The sequence below is a fragment of the Zeus faber genome (assembly GCF_960531495.2).
Source record: "Zeus faber genome assembly, chromosome: 19".
Lineage (NCBI taxonomy): Eukaryota > Metazoa > Chordata > Actinopteri > Zeiformes > Zeidae > Zeus > Zeus faber.
The window spans coordinates 25,308,206-25,330,531 of NC_137206.1; the positions used below are offsets into that span (position 1 = coordinate 25,308,206).

The 22,326-nt window shown below is 42.8% G+C and overlaps 1 protein-coding gene across 2 annotated transcripts in view; it reads left to right on the plus strand.

Annotated features, from left to right (window-relative positions):
- phex (phosphate regulating endopeptidase homolog, X-linked) overlaps positions 1 to 21,670 on the plus strand; it is a 24,100-nt gene extending 2,430 nt beyond the window's left edge. The window contains exons 3-24 of one of the 2 annotated variants that reach the window (XR_013844666.1): positions 291 to 347; positions 504 to 665; positions 3,170 to 3,253; positions 4,332 to 4,558; positions 5,380 to 5,448; positions 6,218 to 6,334; positions 6,466 to 6,549; positions 9,277 to 9,419; positions 10,300 to 10,393; positions 14,190 to 14,318; positions 14,962 to 15,063; positions 15,492 to 15,569; positions 15,658 to 15,761; positions 16,056 to 16,114; positions 16,640 to 16,694; positions 17,436 to 17,503; positions 17,589 to 17,719; positions 18,178 to 18,243; positions 19,013 to 19,117; positions 19,200 to 19,276; positions 19,583 to 19,815; positions 20,567 to 21,670. Coding sequence is in view for 1 of the 2 variants with exons in the window: in XM_080020553.1 (XP_079876679.1) it covers positions 291 to 347; positions 504 to 665; positions 3,170 to 3,253; positions 4,332 to 4,558; positions 5,380 to 5,448; positions 6,218 to 6,334; positions 6,466 to 6,549; positions 9,277 to 9,419; positions 10,300 to 10,393; positions 14,190 to 14,318; positions 14,962 to 15,063; positions 15,492 to 15,569; positions 15,658 to 15,761; positions 16,056 to 16,114; positions 16,640 to 16,694; positions 17,436 to 17,503; positions 17,589 to 17,719; positions 18,178 to 18,243; positions 19,013 to 19,117; positions 19,200 to 19,276; positions 19,583 to 19,685 (2,114 nt within the window). In the remaining variant the exon portion in view is untranslated. Of the gene's footprint in view, positions 1 to 290; positions 348 to 503; positions 666 to 3,169; positions 3,254 to 4,331; positions 4,559 to 5,379; positions 5,449 to 6,217; positions 6,335 to 6,465; positions 6,550 to 9,276; positions 9,420 to 10,299; positions 10,394 to 14,189; positions 14,319 to 14,961; positions 15,064 to 15,491; positions 15,570 to 15,657; positions 15,762 to 16,055; positions 16,115 to 16,639; positions 16,695 to 17,435; positions 17,504 to 17,588; positions 17,720 to 18,177; positions 18,244 to 19,012; positions 19,118 to 19,199; positions 19,277 to 19,582 lie in introns of both variants that reach the window. The other variant, XM_080020553.1, reaches the window with a different exon arrangement.
- The last annotated feature ends 656 nt before the right edge of the window (positions 21,671 to 22,326 follow it).

Here is a 22,326-nt window from a genome sequence, read left to right on the forward strand (position 1 = left end):
TTAGATTTAAAGCCACAAAATTCCCAAAATGAATGAATGAATATGTTTTTTGAGTTTCAAATATAAAATTAAATTTTTCCTGTGCTATGTCATGTCATTGACCCCAAATATAGAGATAGCTGTACAGTATAGTGAACATACGGAGGCATCATAATAATAACGGCAGTCCTAATAACAATAAGAAGAATTAAAATAATAACAGCAGAAACACAAACAAACACAATGCAGGGAGCACAAAGTGGCAGGGTTCATTGTCTGTGTTCAGCATTAACCCTGTTCTGCCCTCGCAGTGTCACAGAGGACCCATCAGGAGGAGTTCTGCCTGACCCCAGGATGCATTGAGGCAGGTAGGGCGGGGGGAGTTCCTCTGTACTGACAAATAACTTCCTGGTTCCTGAAATAGCACCTGCGGTGGCAAATGGGCTAAAAATATAGAATAGTTCCACCACACATGATTCGTTGTCTCTCCCTGTCTCTGCCGCCCCCTCTCTCTTCCGCTCTAGCGGGGTCCATCCTCAGTAAGATGGATCGTTCCGTGGATCCCTGTGTTGATTTCTATGGTTTTGCCTGTGGGGGGTGGCTGAAGGAGAATCCCATCCCCGAAGACTCCTCCTCGTACGGCATCTACCCCTGGCTGCGGCAGCACGTCGACATCCGGCTCAAAGGTCTGCACGTGTGTGAATTCAATTCAGTTAGGCTTTATTGACATGAACGTAAATAAACACAGTATTTAAAAAGCACATTGCACAGATGGAAAATAAATTATAATAACAGTGAAAATACAATGAAAATAATAATAATAATAATAATAATAATAATAATAATAATAATAATAATAATAATTATTATTATTATTATTATTATTATTATTATTATAATAATAATAAATGTTGCTGCAGGCAGCAATACACGGGGTCCAGTTTAGTCCTGTTTGGTGCTTATTCCAGCTTTCTGGGTTCTCTGAAACGCAGCACGATTTTCCGAGTTTACATTGAACGCCACATGGGCTCCCCAGGTCTGTCATCTCACGGTTGATCGTTTTGTGGAGCAACCACTATGCGGTCTACACTGAGTAACTCTCCTGTCTTTTAAACAACCACCCATGTTTGCCTTGAGAACTTATTCTTATAACTTACCGTGTTGACTGTGGAAATAGAGCTGCACTCTCAGTGACGGAAGGTGAGCAATTGGCGCCATGTCGGGCAATGATGACAGACAGACGAATATGATCATATTCGTCCCTCCGTCTTGGACTCCTACAGTTTGTATGTTACGACTTCCTCGAATCCCAGCAATTAGGGAGGGACCCAATGATTGACCCCTTGATTTAGCAAAAGAGATAAAATATCAAAGGAAAAGCCCCGCCCATGTCAAGCAGGACGATACACAGACACCCACATACCCACAGTTTGTAACCACGACAGAGCGATGGAGTCTACACCACACACCTCGCATGATGCAAATGAGTGTCTGGAGCCAAAACCTGCACATATATAAGAAATAGGATGATGATGTCACAAGCCGTCCCGCTCCACAAACTCTGTTAACTTTAACTGAGATAAAATATCATTGTTTTTTCACTAATTGCTGCTCCAAATGTAGATCGGTATGGATCAAACTTGAACCAGGAGATGTCTGAGATGTCCTGGTTCTAACGAGACCTAGAACCATGTCCGTGTGTCCAGCAGTTGTCATGGGCCAGACACTTTTATCCTAAAAATTGCCAAGGAAAATAATAATAATAACAAAAATCTGAACAATAACAATTGGGTTGGACCCACGATAATAATAATAATATTAAAAATAATACTAATTTTAATAAATTGCCTTTTAAAACACAAGCCACACATTGAATCAGAATTAGAATGAGTTTATTCTACCAGGTGAATTTACATGTACGAGGAATTTGTCATGGTGATTATTGGTGCATGTCTACAAATGATTAGCATGTTAAGAAGCTTGACAGTCTGAGAGATAATAAATAAAAGAATACATAATAGAATGTAAAGTAGTTGCATTGTAAAAGTAGTAAAAAAAAAAACAGCATGGAGCACATTGAAGCCTCCAACACATGCAGAGTCCCTGATGTGTGAAATATATCTTTTTCAAACTTATTCCAATTTTTGTCATTTTTGTAGGGATGGAAATCCACCCCCCCTCCCCCTCCATATCTGTCTCCGTGAAATATACTGTGTTCATTACCGCAAGAGCCTGAAACATATTTAATATTCATCCCTCGCTAATGAAATAAAGCAAAAGTTGAGATAATTTGTTCAGGCTGTCCCCGCTGAGCCAAAAGTGGGCAGAAGGGACCCAGAGACATTACCTTCAAGTTTATCTTCCGCCCTGTCCTGAAAGTGGGGACGGGGAAATATGTTGTGATGTAGTGAATGCTTTACCGATAAAGACTGTAGAATCGGCACAAACACAATTATATTATTATTGTTTATTATTATTATTATTATTATTAAAAAATAGATTTTATTATATATAATATAAATATATATTTTATTATATTATTTATAATGATATTTTTTATTATCTTATTCTATCAAATTACGTAATTAAATATAATTGAATTGTATTTTATCTCTCTGGTATAACTTTTAAATACTGCCACTTGTGATGTGTTGTTATTTTTTCTTTTTATATCTAGTAGATACAGGAGCTGCATATCACACTTTCACAGCTTCATGCTAATAAAAATGGCACAGGAAAAGACTAAATTTGTTTTGTTTTTCAGTTGAAATGGACATCGTAAAAAGAGTGTACAGTAATTTGTATTTTTCAATCCTAATGTCTTCACATTCCCTTATAGTGTGAAAATAAAAGGAGGCCCAAACTCATAAATCAGTCAGACTTTTTTATGTTTGCCAACCTTGACCACGCCATTATAAATCATTTAGTAAATTTAATTTGTTTTTATTAGTAAATGAATAATGTGTGTGGGCGTGGTCTCGGCCTAATGAATATTCATAAGCTGGTGTTTGAGTGACAGGTACACGCTGGCTCACTAGGTAACAAAAGGCAACAGACAGTTTTCCTTTGACTTGTGGATTTCACCCCCAGGGATTAATGGAACATTATTTTATTTTATTGTGTTGTATTTTATCACCCCTGGATCTATGAAGTCATGCGGTAGTAACCATGAGGTCATTCCTGTGCACAGAGCTTCTGGAGGCTCCATCTGACGCTGAAGAGCTGGAGGCCGTGTCCAAGGCCAAGACCCTGTACCGCTCCTGCATGAACGAGAGTGAGACACTCACGCACTCACGCACGCACACACACACACACACACACACACACACACACACACACACACACACACACACACACACACACACACACACACACACACACACACACACACACACACACACACACACACACACACACACACACACACACACACACGCTGCTTCTACAAACACAGTACACAGTCTGTCTGCTGCAGTCTGACACATTTTGTTCCTGAAGTGATTTATAAAGCGGAGAAGACCAGACCTCTTCAATAGGGCCATTACAAGCACCCCCAAGAGGAAAACATTTGCACAGGATTTTTTTTTTTGGGGGGGGGGGGGGGGGGGATCATCGGCCACTGTTTTATGCTTTACACCGTTTGTGTGTGTTACAGTGTCTTTGAATTTTTATCCATGTTTGTAATGTATTACATGTTGGTTTTTTATTGGGGGGAGGATTATTGTTAAGTCTGTAGAATTATTGTAATGAAAGATATTCATTACGAATATGTAAATAGTGTGTGATGTCCACTGGACATCATCATTATAAAGCCATAATAAAATATTACTATTTTATTTCAATAGAATATTACTAATATTATTATAATTAATATTAATCATATTAAAATCTGTAATGACTACAATATTACTAATATTAATATTATATTTCTAATGTTAATATCACTCATATTACCAATGACTAAATATGACTAATTCAATACAATATTAGTATTAGTACAATATTATTATTATTCATTGTTTCTTTTTTTTTGTGCTAAAATGCTAAGGTTTTGCCCAATCTTGGGCACACACTCGAGAGTGTGTGTGTGTGTGTGTGTGTGTGTGTGTGTGTGTGTGTGTGTGTGTGTGTGTGTGTGTGTGTGTGTGTGTGTGTGTGTGTGTGTGTGTGTCACACCAGACCGCTGAACTCTAGGACCATGCTGCAGATTTTGGCCCTTCTATGAATCCCAATTCCTCCGTAACGCCGCCTCAATTAGAGAGGCCGTCCTTTATTGGTTTGTCCTCGGGAGGAACAGCCGGTATATACAGTACATAAAGGTTAACCGTCTTTCTGTTTTATGTGCCATGCAGCCATTTTGGAGATGCTCGACTCGCAGCCCATCCTGCAGAACCTCAAAGTGCCAGTTTTCCGCTGGCCGGTGCTGGGGGAGGGGCTCGGGAAGGAGTGGCAGTGGTCGCTGCGGCAGTGGAACCTGCTGCAGTCACTGGCTGAGATCAGGAACCAGCACAGCAAGAGCGTCCTGGTCCGCCTGTACGTCTCTCCCGACGACAAGAACTCCTCCCACTACGTCATCAAGGTCAGAGGCCGTTTGCCCGAAACATCCCAAAACCATCCCAAAATAATCACATGGTCACAATGGAAACGTTTCCCCATCCTGTCTCTATGGCACCTCCGTTATTTGTTCAACCGTGCCAATTCCTTTTCGAAACCATCACAAAATTGGGATATGGGACCACCATTAGAAATTTAAGATGACATATTTATATTTTTAAAATGTATTTATCTATATTGTTTATTTATTATATATATTTATATATTTTTAAATGTATTTATCTATATTATTTATTTATTATATATATTGGTATTTTTTTATGGGGTTTTGTGTCCAGATGCATCTTGGGCTTTCTCAAACATCGGCTAACCTGACCCCAGTGCAGTGAAATGTTTGCCCACCCTGATCCCCCTCCGGAAGGCCCATATCAAGGAAAAAAAAAATACAGCATTGCCGTGGGAAATGACTTCAATACCTTTCTGATTATTTATTTTTGCTGAAGGTGGGTGGGTGGGTGGATGGCGTCCCGCAATCTAGCCTCTACTGTCCCTTCCTTCTGTGAAACAATCTCCCGATCCTTGTTTGTTTCTTCCCCTCAGCTTGAAATCACGCGATTGTTTCCGATGAGTTTTGGGCGGTACATCCCTCTGATCAGCCGACCGACAAACCAAGTTTTCCTCAGACAGATTGTCGGGGGTTTTCATATAATAAAGGGAATTCCTCTGAAAAATGAAATGAATGAATTAATGAATAAAATGAATTCTGGCGGCGCGCATGGCAAGTTGGGGAATGTGGATATATAGTGACTTTCCTGCAAATGACTGCATTTTGCTTGGATTTTGCAGCTGGACCAGGCGTCCCTGTCGCTGTCCTCTAGGGAGGACTACATCACCAACACCACCTCCGCTGAGGCTGTGAGTTGTGTCTCTCTCTCTCTCCTCTGCCTCCGAATCGCCGCCTGCGTAGTTCTCCTCTCCCTTAAAGCCCATGTCAATGTCTCAGGAGGTGTCCAACTGCATTGCCAAGCTTTATTTATAAATAATTCGATTTTTATAAATAATTTTCCAGCGTATCAACTCGCTTGATTATTTTCACTGACGTTACTTTTTTTTTTTTTTACTGACACCAGTCAGTCAGTCAGTCAGTCAGTAAAAGAACGTCTTGTTAATGCATCACGTTACATGACATTGTCAGGAAGGTGCTTTTGTCCAAAGTGAATCAATACAATTTGTCACCAATATCAAACCGACTTCACATCATGGTCTCTCGTGGAATCATTGCTATACTTGTTCCACCACTTTTAAAGCCATCATTGTGTCAGACACTACTCTGATCCGTGAGTTTATGTGATTTCGATTTGCAGTGGTTCTTTTCTTTTCATAGGGAAAACCGACACGGAACATCTCTAGTCGATGGGTGTGCTTATGCATACAGTCGTTTTATTTCTATTTAAGGATTTGACAACAGCCCTCAGCGATCTCTGTCAAATCTAAGAGTTGTGGGACAATTCTTTACAGACGGTTTTACTCTTTTGCAAATATAAGGACGACCTTGGATCTTTGGATTTTCCTTTGTGGTTTTGTTTTTTCTTTTGTCAGTTTTTCTCACTTAAAGAAATATAAAAACTTGTCTGAAACATCTCTCATCTCTCTGAAACCACCCCCCTGCCCGCTTGCCCTCCAGTACCGGGCAGCATTGCTGAGTCTGATGGTGGACGTGGCTGTGATGCTCGGAGCTCCAGAGAAAGCGGCTCAGACCCAGATGCAGGAGGCGCTTGCCTTCGAGACCAAGCTGGCTCATGTAATGAAAAACCACCAGCGTCACGTTCCGCTTCTCGTCCTAGTTATGATGTTGTTGTTGTTGTTGTTGTTGTTGTTTTTAACCTGCTGTTGTTGTTGTTGTTCTACTGATGGTTCTGATTCTGTCGACAGATCCTGATTCCATACGAGAACAGAACCAGCGAGAACATGTACAACAGATACACACTGTCACGCCTGCAGCGAGCCATTCCACAGGTACTGTGGAACACACACACAGACACACACACACACACAGACACACACACACACACACACACACACACACACACACACACACACACACACACACACACACACACACACACACGCACGCTCGCACATACACACATACACACACACACACGTGCAAGCACAAACGCACACATGGACACACATGCACACACACACACACACGCACACTCGTGCATATTGTTCCAGGTGGTCAAATTAACAACGGACAACTATGCTCCACTATGTACTATCAAAAACATTGAAATAATAAACAATATATTTCATAAACAATTATAATTTATAATTAATTATTAGTCAACGTCCATCTGTTTTAAATTGAAAACATAATTATAAGAAAGAATTCTGTGGGGGGAGAGGGGTGGTTTCAACTCCCTCTCTCTCTCCCCCTATCTCCCTCCCTCCCTCTCCCTCCCCCTCTTTCTCATATGCTCTCTCTTTCTTGCTCCATTTTTTAATTTTATTGTTTATTTTCTTTCTTTTTCTTTCGGTTGCTCCCGTTAGCGGTCGCCACAGCGGATCATCTGCCTCCAATACCTTCTGTTCTGCGCATCTTCCTCCCTTACACCAACCGCCTGCATGTCCTCCCTCACCACATCCATAAACCTTCTTTTTGGCCTTCCTCTTTTCCTCTTGCCTGGTAGCTCCATCCTCAGCATCCTTATAACTATAACCTCAAATATAACTCTCATCCCTCCTACACACGTGTCCAAACCATCTCAATCTGGCCTCTCTCACTTTTCCACCAAACTGTCCAACCTGAGCTGTCCTTCTAATGTACTCATTCTTATTCCTGTCCATCCTTGTCACTCCCAATGAAAACTCAACATCCTCAACTCTGCCACCTCCAGTTCAGCCACCTGCCTTTTTGTCAGTGCCACCACCTCTAAATGGTACAACCTAGCTGGTCTCACTGCCGTCCTGTAGACCTTTCCCTTTACTTATGCTGGAACCCTTCTGTCACAGATCACTCAGGACACTCTTCTCCACCCACTCCACCCTGCCTGTACTCTCTTCTTCACCTCTCCCACACTCTCCGCTGCTTTGGATGGTCGACCCCAAGTACTTGAACTCATCTGCCTTCTCCACCTCCACTCCTTGCATTCTCAGCTTTTTGCCGCCCTCCCTCCCATTCAGGCCCATGTATTCTGTCTCTGTCTCTGTCTGTCGTAAGTCGCTTTGGATAAAAGCGTCTGCTAAATGTAATGTTTTATTTTTAAGTTGTTTTTTATTCACGTACATAATGACGCAATACGTATATCAAGACGTGCGCATGATTGGATCGTTGTCACAAGCAGGTCACAAGACGACTTTAGCCCTCAAAAATGTCCGCTCATGGTAAAAAAAGAAAGGTAGATGCCGAATGCAGGCTTTTCAACAAAAATTGGACTGCTAAGTATTTATTTACTGAAGTCCGAGGTAAAGCTGTGTGTTTAGTTTGCGGGGAGCAGATTGCCGACTACAATTTGAGTCGGCATTACGAGAGGAAACACGCGGAGCAATACAAAAACTTGACTGATTCTGAAAGCGCGCAGACGTCGGAAGCTTTGCTAGCTAAGCAGCAAGGCTTTTTTTTACCAAGCTTCACACATCCAGGGATGCAGCAACCAAGACCAGCTTTGTGATATCCCACAAAATCGCTAAAAACAGTAAGCCATTCTCAGAGGGGGAGTTTGTCATAGAGTGCTTGGTGGACTCTGCAGCACTAATATTTCCTGAAAAAAAAGGAGCATTTGAGCAAGTGCCGCTGTCCAGGCGAACCGTGACAAGAAGGATCAAGGAAATTGTGGGGAATCTGGAGCTTCAGCTGGAACGTGAAGTAGCAAGTTTTGACTTTTTCTTCATGTTCAGTGACAGTTCAATATGTGTCTTGCTTAATGTTTGGAGCACAAAGACAATATTGTGATGTCTTTAGAATGCTAAGAACCACTTTCCAACAGTATTTGAAACTCAAAATGCATTTTGGAGGGAATGTGACTGAAAATGTTCACTAATATAAGTCACAAATGGTAAAATGGTTCACATTTTGTTTACCATCGCTTTGGGAAATTTGATTGAATAAATGACATTTTTTGTAAGGGAACCTCACTTTCATTGCTTAATTATAACATATAGCCTACTCTTACCAGCTTGTCAAAACAATGCTATTTACTGCTTTTTATAAAGAAATACAATTAATATTATGCAGAATTGAGTTCAGCCTTTTGGCCCGGCCCTCCACAATATTTTCTTTCTCGTGTGGCCCCATGGAAAAAATAATTGCCCACTCCTGCTCTAATGCTGCCTCCACTTCTCCAAGCTCTCCTCAACCTGCTCCCTACTCTCGCTACAGATCACAATGTCATCCACGAACATCATAGTCCACCGAGACGCCTGCCTGATTTCATCTGTTAACCTGTCCATCACCATTGCAAACAAGAAAGGGCTCAGAGCTGATCCTTGATGCAATCCCACCTCCACTTTGAATGCCTTTATTTTATTTTATTTTATTCCTTTTTTTGTGCTTGTACCACTGGAATCACAATCAATTCCCTCTCTCTCTCTCTCTGTCTGTCTCTCTCTGTCTCTCTCTCGCTCTGTCTCTTTCTGTCTGTCTTTCTGTCTCTGTCTCTCTCTCTCTGTTTCTCTGTCTTTCTCTATCTCTGCCTCTGTCTCTCTCTCTGTCTCTGTCTCTCTCTGTCTGTCTCCCTCCAGTTCAACTGGTTGTCCTATGTCAGAGCTGTGGTTGAGTCTCAGGAGGACGCGGAACGCTCCATCTCTCACTCGGAGCCTGTGATCCTGCGTGCTCCTCAGTACTTCAAGCAGCTCTTCAAACTCATCAACTCTACTGAGCCTAGGTACACGCACACACGCACAGATGCACACACACACACACACACACACACACACACACACACACACACACACACACACACACACACACACACACACACACAACTGCACAAACGTTATGGCTTGAGGGCTCCTGTCCTTCATTCTAAGTATATTAGAGTGTATTATGAGATTACATACTGGAATTAATATCCCTCTCTCTCTCTCTCTCTCTCTCTCTCTCTCTCTCTCTCTCTCTCTCTCTCTCTCTCTCTCTCTCTCTCTCCTTAACTCCCTGCTTCACTTTCTTTCCATCACCCCTTCCCTCTCTCTCTGCTCTTGTCATTTTTCTCTGTCAAAGTGTTCCCCCTCTCGCCATCTCATCACATTTATTTATATTTTGTTTTATTTTACCCCCCCCCCCCTCTCTTTTTTCTCTTTCCCTCACTCTCTCTTTTATGTAATTTTAATATATTATCCATGTCTGGAGCAAGATTGACATTCTCGGTTTATTCTTGGTCTGTCAATGTACTGTACACTGTCCTGACAATATCTTCAGCATGTTATTATGTATAACACCTCATAGACGACCTCTTGTTCATATGAATTGGAAAATATAATATTTGTTTATCACATATTTCATAAATAAATAGTATACCCTTAGTTGTAATAGTAGTAGTAGTAGTAGTACAGTATACCCTACTCAAAAAACAATATTAAATAATATATGGGAATGACAATAGAAATAGTTTGTTTATGGTTATTATGATTTGTATTATATTCCAGAAGATAATTTTTTTAATTTTATAGTACACGTGTAAAAAAAGAGATGTATTATAAGACAACATTAAAATACTGATAACGTTAAGCTTTCAGCATTATTAAATGAATCCCTCTGTTTCTCAGGACGGTCGCTAACTACATTCAGTGGAGAGCAGTTTTTTCCAGGATAACGACGCTGAGCCGGCGTTTCCTCTACAGATACCTGGATTTTGCACGGGTTGGCACACACAGACACACACACAGACACACACACACACAGACACACACATACACACACACACACACACACTTCTCACTTCTATCCAGTTTCCTACTTTCTCATACTCATATTCATATATTGGCCCCTATGAAACAAACTGATAAATGTCAAATAAAGGAGGGAATGAAAAGGGATTTAGGGCAATATAGGTAGAGGTAGAGTAGAGGGATTGAGAGTAGAGGTGGAGTGGAGTTAGAGGTAGGGTAGAGGGCTTGAGTGTAGAGGTGGAGGGACGAGGAGTAGAGTGGATGTATAGGTAGGGTAGAGTAGAGGGACCTAGATTAGAGTAGAGGTATAGAGGTGGAGTAGAGGTAGAGTGAAGGTAGAATCGAGGTAGAGTGGAGGAAGGCACATTTAGAGTAGAGGTAGGGTATAGTAAGAGTAGAGGGAGATTAGAGTAGAGGTATAGAGGTGGAGTAGAGGTAGAGTGAAAGTAGAGTAGAGGTAAAGTGAAGGAAGGTACATGAAGAGTAGAGGTAGAGTGGAGGAAGGTACATGTAGAGTAGAGGTACGGTATAGTTAGAGTAGAGGTAGATTAGAGTAGAAGTATAGAGGTAGAGTTTGAGATTTGTGGGGGTCTCTGCCCACAGGTACGGGTTTAGGCAGGGAGACTCTTTTGTGCCTTTGTTTTATAAAACTAACGGAACAATAAAGCTTGCTGGCCAAAAGGATAAATGTTAAAGAATAATGCGTTGGGCGCAGGAGGAATGACGTTCTGCTCTGGCTCCTGGTCGGCTGACGAGCTTGTGCGTCGATCCCTCTCTGCAAGACAGACAAACATTAAGAAAGCTCCCTGCCCCAGACCGGATCAATCAGTGCCGCACGGGCGCTGATTTGACAGATTCAGAGCAGCTGTGAGGTCAGTGGAAGCAAGCCATGCAAGTCTGCAACCCCGGCTTAACCATGCCCCTTGGTCCGCCACATTCACCCCCGGGGTTGTCTCCACATTGTGGTGTGTGAGGGACATGAGGCCTGGTCATTTGCTCAATGATCGGTGTGACCAGAGCCACAGACCCCCCTCCCTCCATTCTTTGAAGAAGTTTAGGGGATAAATCTGTCACCTCCTGCTGGTCAGACCGTTCGATGCGTTGGGTGCCGGAGGATGACCCTGCCAGTCAGACCGTTCGACCTCACAATCGACTGCTGTGTGACCACAAAAGGCCCTTGCCACTTTACGAGCAATTTAGAGCTGGATGTAGGGAGCAACACTAACACTAACACACACTCCCCTAGCCTCTCTCATCAACCCTCAAACCCTGGCTAATCTGTGCCCAAAATCAGGAAGTGCGACAGGGGCGAACAAACCGCTGTACCCTATGCTTTTTCCCCTTGTAACTAATTTCAAGCCGGACCAGTGTGAATATCCCCATGCACACAACACATTTCTCCCATGATGCTTCCACCAAAGCCCCAGTTTGAACCAGGCATTGCTAGATCATCGTCTGTGAACAGCCCAAGTCCATCAAAGCCTGATGTCTACTCCCTTGTAGCCTTACAGGTACTCGGTAGGCCCCTTCCCGACTGGGGGAGGGGTCTGGCAGGCCGTCGACCCGGACCACCTGGCAGAGTTCCATCCAGGGGCAGTCCCAGCGGTCTTGGCCATGCCGTCCGCAGTGCCCGCACTCCTGCCCAGACCTCTGGCAGCTCCCTGAGTTACCTTGGCGGCACCGCCCTGGGATCTGACGTGGGACAGAGAGGGTACAGCACGTGAAAGGGAGACAGCATCCCGCGGTACCACAGGACCCAGCTGGTAGACATCCGCCCTCCCCTGGGCCAGCGGGAGGGGGATTGTGCGGGAAAGGAAAGGGGCTGGAGACCCAGCGAATCCTGCGTGGGTCCTGGATTTAGGGCATAGCTATAGTAGAGGTGGAGTACAGTGATTGAGAGTAGAGGGATTTAGAGTAGGGGAGGGGTAGCATGGATGTAGAGGTAGGGGTGGGGTAGACCCTAGACCCCACCCCTACCTCGACATAGATTAGAAGTAGAGTATAGCTAGAGTAGAGTTGAGGTGGCGTAGAGGTAGATCCAAGGGATTTAGAAGTAGAGTAGAGGTAGAGTCAAATAGTGGTAGAGTGGAGTTAGAGGTAGATTTCCAGGTAGTGTAGAAGGATGTAGATTGTGGGGATTTAGAGTAGAGGTACAGTAGAGTAGCTGCAGAGTAGAGGTGGAGTAGAGGTCTGTTAGAGTCCCTCTCTTCTAGAGGAACAGTTAGAATTTGGTATGGACGCCCGGGTGGACTACTCCACTCAAAGAGCGGGCTGTGTGTTCTCACAAAGTACTTTGGGAAACCTCACCAAGTTTGTCCTAGATGGGCTCGGATGGGTTTCCATTCGTCTGAGTGTTTCCACTGAAATGACCTCCGGGAAATGCAGGTCCCCCCCGTTTAGCTGAGTGAACACACAATGCCTCCTCAACATTTCATGTGGCGTGAGAACACACCCTGCCGCCTCTCTCCAACTTCAGATCGGCGAAGAAATCAGGCCGGGAACGGCGACGTCAAAGAGAGTTTACACAGATGTAGAGCTCCATTTGATTTTGTACCTGCAGCACACTGTGCTTGAACTACTTCTGCTGTTGTGTTTTTCGTCCCCAAGGAAAGATGTTTCTATTTAGTGTCGTGTAAACTAGATCTGCTCCTGATTTAGCTGCTTGGGAAAAACACAAGCACGCCTCAGCACACTGGATGAGACACTTAAGATTTTGATTGAGAGACACCCCCCCCCACACACACACACACACACACACACACACACAAACACACAAACACATACACAAAGACTTCAGAGGGTTTGAGCCGCAATTATTTCTCCTTCATTTCACTTCGTGTTCAGTCTAACCAAACGGTAAATAGCAGCAGTCTGGCAGATTTGCTTCGAGTGTTTGGATGAAAAATCGTTTCTCACAAATGCCTATTTACCTTCTTTCCCTTCTTCCCGCTCTACAAGTCAAGTAAGTCTCTTGGGTGAAAGTAGGCTGATCTTGGTTTGCCAAGTCAAGCAAAAAACTTCCACCCAAAGGCTAATCTAAACCCACACAAAGCCTAAAAAGTGGACAAATGTGCCAACAAAGCAGCAAACCTGGCAACCCTGATTTAGTGTCGCTTTGAATGCCTTTATTGTAAAACACAGAATTCCAAGAGACTATTTTAGCCTGAACTAAAACCATTTCCATCTTTTTTTACTTTTGTTATTTTTATTTTTTTGTTTTTTTTATACCCTTTTACTTTACACAGCCATTTACTAGAGACCATTCTTACTTTATTATTATCACTTATTTTTTTACCATTATTTTATTCTTCTACTTCAATTGATGATATAATAATAATGATAATAATAATAATGATAAAAATGATGAAATAAAAACCTTTATTTGTATAGCACCTTTCATACAGATGTAATTCAAAGTGCTTTACATTTAAATAAGGCCATCGGATAGTGACAATAAAAGCAAAGCAAAATGCTTTTAAGAAGTAGAATATAAAAATAATTGAAAAAATTTGAAAAAATCCATTGAAAAACAACTAAGAAGACTGAAGCCTGACTCATGTGACATGACGTGCTCCAATGACAAAAATGACAAAAAAACTACTTTAACTGGAGCTTCTCAAAGTCATTTTGCTATGGCGGGGTCATGTTGTTTAAGGGATCGACCAGAGGTAAACACAGGAACAAGTGAGATTAATTCACTTCTACTGTTAATGTCTGTGACCTTTGACCTCCTCTTCCCGCTCTCGCCCTCTCGCCTCCATCTCCAGGTCACCACAGGAATGACGTCGTTGACGCCACGGTGGGATAAGTGTGTGAACTACATAGAGAACACACTTGTTTACGCCACCGGCCGCCTGTTTGTGAAAACGCACTTTCAAGAGGACAAGAAGCACATGGTGTGTGTCTATCTTGATAAAGGGTCTCCTTATGCTCTTTATATATACGTTATATATACGCATATGAGTGTGTGTGTGCATATGAGTGTGTTTGTGCATTTGCGTGTGCATGTGAGTGTGTGTGTGCATGTGAATGTGTGTGCATGTGAGTGCGTGTGTGCATGTTAGTGTGTGTGCATGCATGTGCATGTGAGTGCGTTTGTGTGTGTGTGCAAGTGAGTGTGTGTGTGTGTGTGCATGTGAGAGTGTGTGTGCATACGAGTGTGTGTGTGCATGTGAGTGTAAACAGATTTCATCTGTTTATCACACACACACTCGCTTAAGTCAACTGACACATTGTGTATGTGTGTGTGTTAAGTATGTTTAAGTGGTAGAGTTTGTCATTATTAGGTGTATTTCCCCCTGAAATGACCTCAACCGCTTGATACATTTTTAAATGTCTCATTTCAATGATGTTGCACACATATCCTATTTACAACTTTTTCCCAGCACGCGTGTGTGTGTGTGTGTGTGTGTGTGTGTGTGTGTGTGTGTGTGTGTGTGTGTGTGTGTGTGTGTGTGTGTGTGTGTGTGTGTGTGTGTGTGTGTGTGTGTGTGTGTGTGTGTGTGTGTGTGTGTGTGTGCGTGCGTGCGTGCGTTGCAGATGGAGGAATTGATTGAGGGCGTGCGCTGGGCCTTCATTGACATGCTGGAGAATGAGAACGACTGGATGGACGGCCCGACGAAGGAGAGAGCCACGGAAAAGGCAAAAACGTTGTCGCGGATTCATTTCATCAGAACCTCCCTCCCTGGCCAGGGAAAAAAAACAAAAAAAAAAAACAACCCCTTCCCATGAGTAACTTACTTATAAAATAAGCAGTGAACCCGTCGGAACAACCTTTTATGCAGAAGTTTCTCTCTGGCCCCATTGGCTTACGTGGTAAAACGGACACGGTGTGAAGCTGTTCTGCGGCCGTCCAGTAGAGGGCGACAGTGAGACGCTAATCCCACCTCAGCCCGGATCCATGTCATGTGTGAACAGCTTTCCTCTTGGTTGCTTACTATGACTGTTCCTTCTCTTTTGCAGGACTCATAGACTCATCTTTTTGGATAACTGGTTCCAATTAATGCTTGAGATCAAATGTAGATATCTTTCTCCTCTCCCCCTGATTCCCGCCCCCCCCCCCCGTCCAGGCACATGCAGTCCTGGCTAAAGTTGGATACCCTAATTTTATCCTGAACGACAGCTACCTCAACCATGACTTGAAGCAGGTACCGTGGCTCAAACCTGGTCGTCGGACGGTGTTGCAGACAGACACGCCCCCTATCTGCGTTCTTCTTATTATTTTTTTTGTTCCAGCTATCTTTCAGTGAGAAGGATTACTTTGGGAACGTCATGCAGACCTTGAAGTTTATCGCCCAGTCTGACCTGGCGTGGCTCAGGAAGAGCGTCCCACGCACAGAGTAGGAAGCTGCCACTCTTACTGTCATTAACTTCCTACATGACTTCCTGTGTTTGACTTTAGCGTGTGTGTGTGTGTGTGAGTGTGTGTGTGTGTGTGTGTGTGTGTGTGCTTGTGTATACAGTAAATATACCAGGTATAAGATATAATATCGGATATACAGTACCTGCCTATATGCAGATGCTGTATATCTTTGTCTCATTAACCTAAAAAAAATGTTTTCATTTGAAGAACCTTTGCATTTTAGGTTTTCTCAGCTTAAAATTGAATCCTCGGTTTCTTGGCGTGTTTCCAGGTGGTTCACAAATCCGACAACAGTTAACGCCTTCTACAGCTCATCGACCAATCAAATCAGTAAGACTTTTGACCATTCTAAGCATCAATTGAGGACTTTGAGAAATCCCAAAAATCCCTGACCATGTTAATATCACAAGCATTTAGTCGGGTCTATAGAGGTTAACTATGTTGCATGTGCACTATAATAATAATAGATAATAGTTCATGTTCATAAGTCATTTCAGATCGGGAATACCTCACACACCATTGGGTGGTGCCTTGCTGTTCAATATTTGCAGTAAAACATAAAATGCAACCTTAAGAGTAGAAGTAAATACCAATAACTAAATTATAAATAGTATTTAAAAGCATGTGTATCTTTATGGTTAATGTGTGTGGTACCTTTGCCCTGAATTACCTCGGCAACCAGAAGCCAGTCGGTCGCTGGCCTGGAACTATACTCTGAAATGACATTTCTGAGTGTGGCTGGTGGAAATTACATTCCCTGACTTGTCAGGCTCGGTTAAGTAAAAATCAATTCTACCAGACGGGCTGCAGATGACAAGACAGTTTTTTTTAGTTTTGTTTTTTTGTTTTGTTTAGGGTTCCCCGCTGGAGAGCTTCAAAAGCCTTTCTTTTGGGGAAAAGAGTATCCAAGGTGAGCGAACGTAGGTGTGACCTGAAGGTAATGGCGGCCTGAATGATGCCCCCTCCACCCATTATTAACAAGAAAATCCTGCCGCAAAGTGACCTCAGTTGATGGTCTGGGATCGGTGGGGGGCGGGGGGGTGCTTAAGTCTTGAGCCCCCCCCCCCGCCCCGCCCCGTCCCCGGAATTTGCGGGGAGTTGCGGGAATGTCAAGCCAAAGTGAAACTCCTTCACGAGTGGCAGAGATGAGACTTTTAATAACGACCATTAGAAACCTTTTACAGAAATGTTGTCTCAGAACGTCGGTGTCCGGACAGGATGTTGTCCCGCGTCTTTCATTTATTTGTGTTCATTATAAGCCAGGGGGTAACCTGGGTTCCCAGCGCCTCTTTTCTAGGGCCCATTCCGCGTTAACGTGTGCTAACGGAGCCCTGCCCCCAGCAACCCCATTGGTCGAAACATACATGGACGTGAAGGAAAGTGGAAAGCCAGTTTATACACATTTTAGCGCTACGCCCATCCGACTGAGGCAGGTTAGAGGATAATATCGCAGACGTCCCCTCGTGGTCGTCCTCGGTCGACCATGAGGTCAGAGCATCTTTTGGTTCCGCATCCCGTGAACCTTACTAGTACACGATCAAGAAGGTGGCGCAACTTGCAAGTCATTTCGGGAATGATTTCAGCCTTTGAGACTGCCGCCGTGATTAAGAGGGAGATTTGACTTGACTAACAGCTTCTTGTGTGTTTCCAGGTCCCTAAGTTACGGGGCCATTGGGGTGATAGTTGGGCATGAACTAACACATGGCTTTGACAACAACGGTACGTTAACTTGCAACCAACCCAACAGTAAAGTGGAAACAGTGCCCCGGTCAGCAGGTTCAACCTCGTGTCCTTTTGCGAGCAGGACGCAAGTATGACAAGAATGGGAACTTGGACCAGTGGTGGAGCAACTCGTCCATAGCGGCCTTCAATGAGAAGACGCAGTGTATGATCAGCCAGTACAATGACTACCACTGGGAGGAGGCAGGGCTGAAGGTGAGGATGACACCACCATGGCTGGGTGCCATTCTGCCCCTTCAGAGCTCTTTCGGCCAGTCGAGGTCAGGAATATGGCCACCACTGACAAAAAGGGACAAAAAGAGACAGAGGAATTGTACAGTTGCTTTAGTCACACATTGACCGTTCATATCTGTGTTGTTTTTAACACCCAAACACAACTTATAGGGAAAGTCCAGCCTTGGCTTCCGTTCTATGAGTAGAAAAGGTGTTTACAAACAGAAAAAAATTTGCTGTCAACCAGATCTATATATCTATATATATATATATATATATATATATATATATATACTGTATGTGTATGTATGTATGTATATGTGTGTGTATATGTAAGTATATGTGTGTGAATGTGTGTATATATATATATGTATGTATATGTGTATGTATATGTGTGTATATATACAGTATATGTATGTGACATGTGTGTTGTTGTGCAGGTTCGAGGGAAGAGGACTCTGGCAGAGAACATTGCAGACAATGGAGGAATACGAGAGGCGTTCAGGGTGCGGTCCATTCCCCTCTGTGTGAAATGAAAGTTTCTGAATAAAAACCTGATTGACAATGTGGAAAAGGAGACTTAGTTAGACTGCAGTTTGGGGCTGGAGGTGGATTAGCGGTTAGAGCCGGTTCCTTGCATTGTCTTACGAACGTATATTGAAAAACATAATTTAATACACAAAAATACAATTAAATATATTGAGAGATGTGGAATCTAGATTTGACATATTTAGCAATACATGCCAATATACCACATTTTTGATGAACAAGCTCTGAAGACAATTCCTATTTCATAATAAATATGACGAAATGATGTATTTTTGATGTAATTTTCAGAAAATGTTTCGTCATCCTCTTTACAATCTATAATAATGACAATAAATGTTATATGAACTATGATAAATGACAACCACTGTCATTGTAACTACTAAGCCGGAAAAATATCATTTAATTATGTACACTTATGTCCAACATAGCCAATAACTTCCGAATCTTCCGTGGAGCTGAGGAATTATTTGACCGTTCTGAAATTCCCTGTTCAATATCAATGTAATACAATAACAACCTCTGTGCTTTGCATTTTTTAAACTTCAGGTGAATCAAAGCGTAACAGATAAACAACATTCTATTTCTGTATAGACTTCAAATGTCTCTTCGAAATGTCTAAACGGCTACCGTGCGTGAACTTCACTACTTCTGTTTGTGTGTGTGTGTGTGTGTGTGTGTGTGTGTGTGTGTGTGTGTGTGTGTGTGTGTGTGTGTGTGGCCTTGTAGGCCTACAGGAGGTGGGTGGATAACAGCAGAGGAGGAGTGGAAGAGCATCTTCTGCCTGGAGTGGAACTGAACAACAATCAGCTGTTCTTCCTCAGCTACGCACATGTAAACAGAGACACACACACACACACACACACAGACACGCACACACACACGCACAGTTCACTTATGACTTGTGGCTTTGCAGGTGAGGTGTAACTCATACAGACCGGAGGCGGCGAGGGATCAGATTCAGAGTGGAGCCCACAGTCCCCCGAAATACAGGTGGGTACACTACACACACACAGACACACACACAGTCACACACACCTACATACCTTCACACCTACACAGTTTTGAACTACCCTACCCAGAATCAGAATTTGTTTTATTTGGCCAAGAACATTTCATGTAGTGGGATTCAATTTGAGTTCTACGGTCGCCAATTTCAATGAAGCTCCTTCTGTGTGTTTCGTGGGTACACTACACACACACACACACACACACACACACACACACACACACACACACACACACTTGCACAGAGAATGACATCCATTTAGGCTAGCCGTTCCCTGTGTCCACCTGCAGGGTCATCGGGGCGATGAGTAACTACGAAGCTTTCCACTCGGCATTCAGCTGCCCAGTGGCATCGCCGATGAACCGCGGCTCCGAGTCGTGTCGCGTGTGGTGAAGCCGCGACGTTCCCTGACGCCTCGGAACTCCGAACGCCGACCAAATCGCCTGCAGCCACACCCGGCCACACCCGGCCGGACCTCAGCTGAGAAAGCCGGGGGGCGGAGCTCGAGTTTCGGCTCACTCAGGTGAAGTGGTTTGGTACTGGTCACCAGGTGGTCTCATTGTCAGACGTTGTCAAATGGTCCCAGGCAAACTTGAGAATTGCTTGGAACTGCAGAAACTAGTGACAATCTCCAACGTGAGGTTTCCCACTCCGTTGACTATTTTACTAAATACCTGTGATATGCTATGGATTGATATATGATATTAGTTGAAATTAAGTCCACATTTTAATGGAACGGCAACAACTCAAATGACTTGCCTTGATGGCAATACAGTATGGTAGAAGTGTCATAACTAGACTCTGGACATGGGCACATTGTCTAGTCTACATATTATGGTAATAGGAAATAAAGATCATCCAGTTTGACCACACCATTTTTTCAGGTGATATGTACTACATATTTTACGATAACTAAGAAACATTTCCGTTATATGTTGATAATTACAGTTGAATGCATTATTTTTGATTGGCTTTTGGGTGCTGATTAAATTAGGAGTAGGCAGCTCGGAGGTGGTTCCAAATTGTTCGTTCTAAATTGATACCTAATGATAACACCATGACAAGCCCAGTGTACAGAAAACGCCTATAGGCCTGCTAATTTCGTGGACCTAGAGTGTTTTCATTGTATAGGAAGGTATATTGTATTGTATATTCCAGGTATTAGACAGATCCTACCAAGGGCACAGACAGTCATGTTATGAGTCTTGGTGAAAGTAGGATAATGCCTGTCAGGTGGCACTTAGAATAATCCAAATTTATATTTTTACCAACAGCTTTGCTGCAGGAACCCAGAACCCCTTCACCAAGCATTCTGGTGTGTTCATGTCTTCATATATGTTTATATAAAAAGAATACGTCAGCCTTAACAAATAATAATAATTAAATCTTTAATTAAAATAAATGTTATTCTTAGGAATAATAATAATAATAATAATAATAACAATATTTTTTTTATTTATAACATACATTTTTCAAGTGTGTTACAGCAATCAACGAAAATATATAATCAGTCAAAAATAATTAAAAGGCAGCCAAGAAGTGTTTAGTGTGTAGAATGGATATTAACACTGTTTAACCTTCATCATTTAAGTAACGGATTGTGTCTTGTTTTTCCTGAAAAAAATATAAATGTACCATGAAATGAAATTGAAATGACATGATAATATAAATTGAGCATTATATGAGTGCAAAGGTTTGCGGTCCGGTAGCGGTCAGGATATTCTCCAGACATTCTTTCGGATCCTGGACCTTTGCCTTCAGCCTCATTGGCCTCAATCTCTGGCGTTGGACTAATTTAAAAATATCATCACCAAAACTTGTGGAAAATGTTGTGGAAAAATCGCGTGGTGAATTTTGCGATGTTTTGACCTCGTCAGCACGAAAACGCACCATGACTTTCATATCAGCGTTGGTGCAACAGTACTTTGATGTTGGTCTCAGAACAGACTTTCACTCCAGTACATGTTTTATTTTGTTCCTGTTACTGCAACACACCAGGATCCTACAATGGCAAAAAGTGTTTGTTTATTTGTGAATTAGGATACCAACGATGAGATATATTTTTAATAAATCAGTACTTATTCATAGTAGTTGCCCGCGTCTACATATAGCTTTCCAGTGTTTTTTTTTAATTATATAAATAGGATAATATATAAGATATTAATGTTTTTAAAGACATATTTATTAAGCAATTAAATGAAATTAAATTTGTGCTCGTCAGCCTCATGAATAATAAACATATTGCACACTGTGTATTATTATGATGTCATTCCATGTTTATTTCTTCGTGGTTATTGTTGTTTGTTTTGATCATAAAGACAAATCATTGTGTTGTGATTTCTGTCCGTTCCATTAAAAGTTTGTATGACATGTTGTCACTGTCATCCGCAGCTTTCGTGTTTTTGTTGTTGTGCTGGTTTCTGTCGGGTCTACTGCAGCGAACTTTACAGTGAAGAGGGAGGGAGAGGGGGAGATACAGGGAGAGGAGGAGAGAAACAGGGAGATATTAGTGGAAAGAAGGTGGCAGGGAGAAGGCGAAGGGAGGGGTAGCGGGGGGGGATAGAGGGAGAGAGACAGGGAGAGAGAGAGCGAGGGGTTGCAAGAGGTGGAGGGAAAGAGAGATAGGGAGGATAGAGGCAGGATTGAGAGGGAGGGGTAGGGTGAAGTAGAAGAGGAGGGAGACAGATGGAGGGAAAGGGGGGAGGGAGCGATTGGTGGCAGGCAGAGGAGGAGAGAGGGAGGGGAGGTAGAGAGGGACAAAGAGAGAGAGGGAGAAAAAGAAAGAAGGATAATGGGAAGAGGGATGGAAAGGGGATGCTTGACTGAGTGGAGCGATGGACCAGAACAGTGGAAGAACAGATAACGTATGGAGCTATTGATTTTCCTCTGGACGAACTATTAGGCACCCACACACACACACACAGGTTGAATCTCCTATCCAATATTTAGTTGATTTCAACATTCAGTTGCTACGGCAACATGGGGGTTATCACGTATTCCGCCATCTTCTCCGAGGCTGAAGAGACGATTGCTG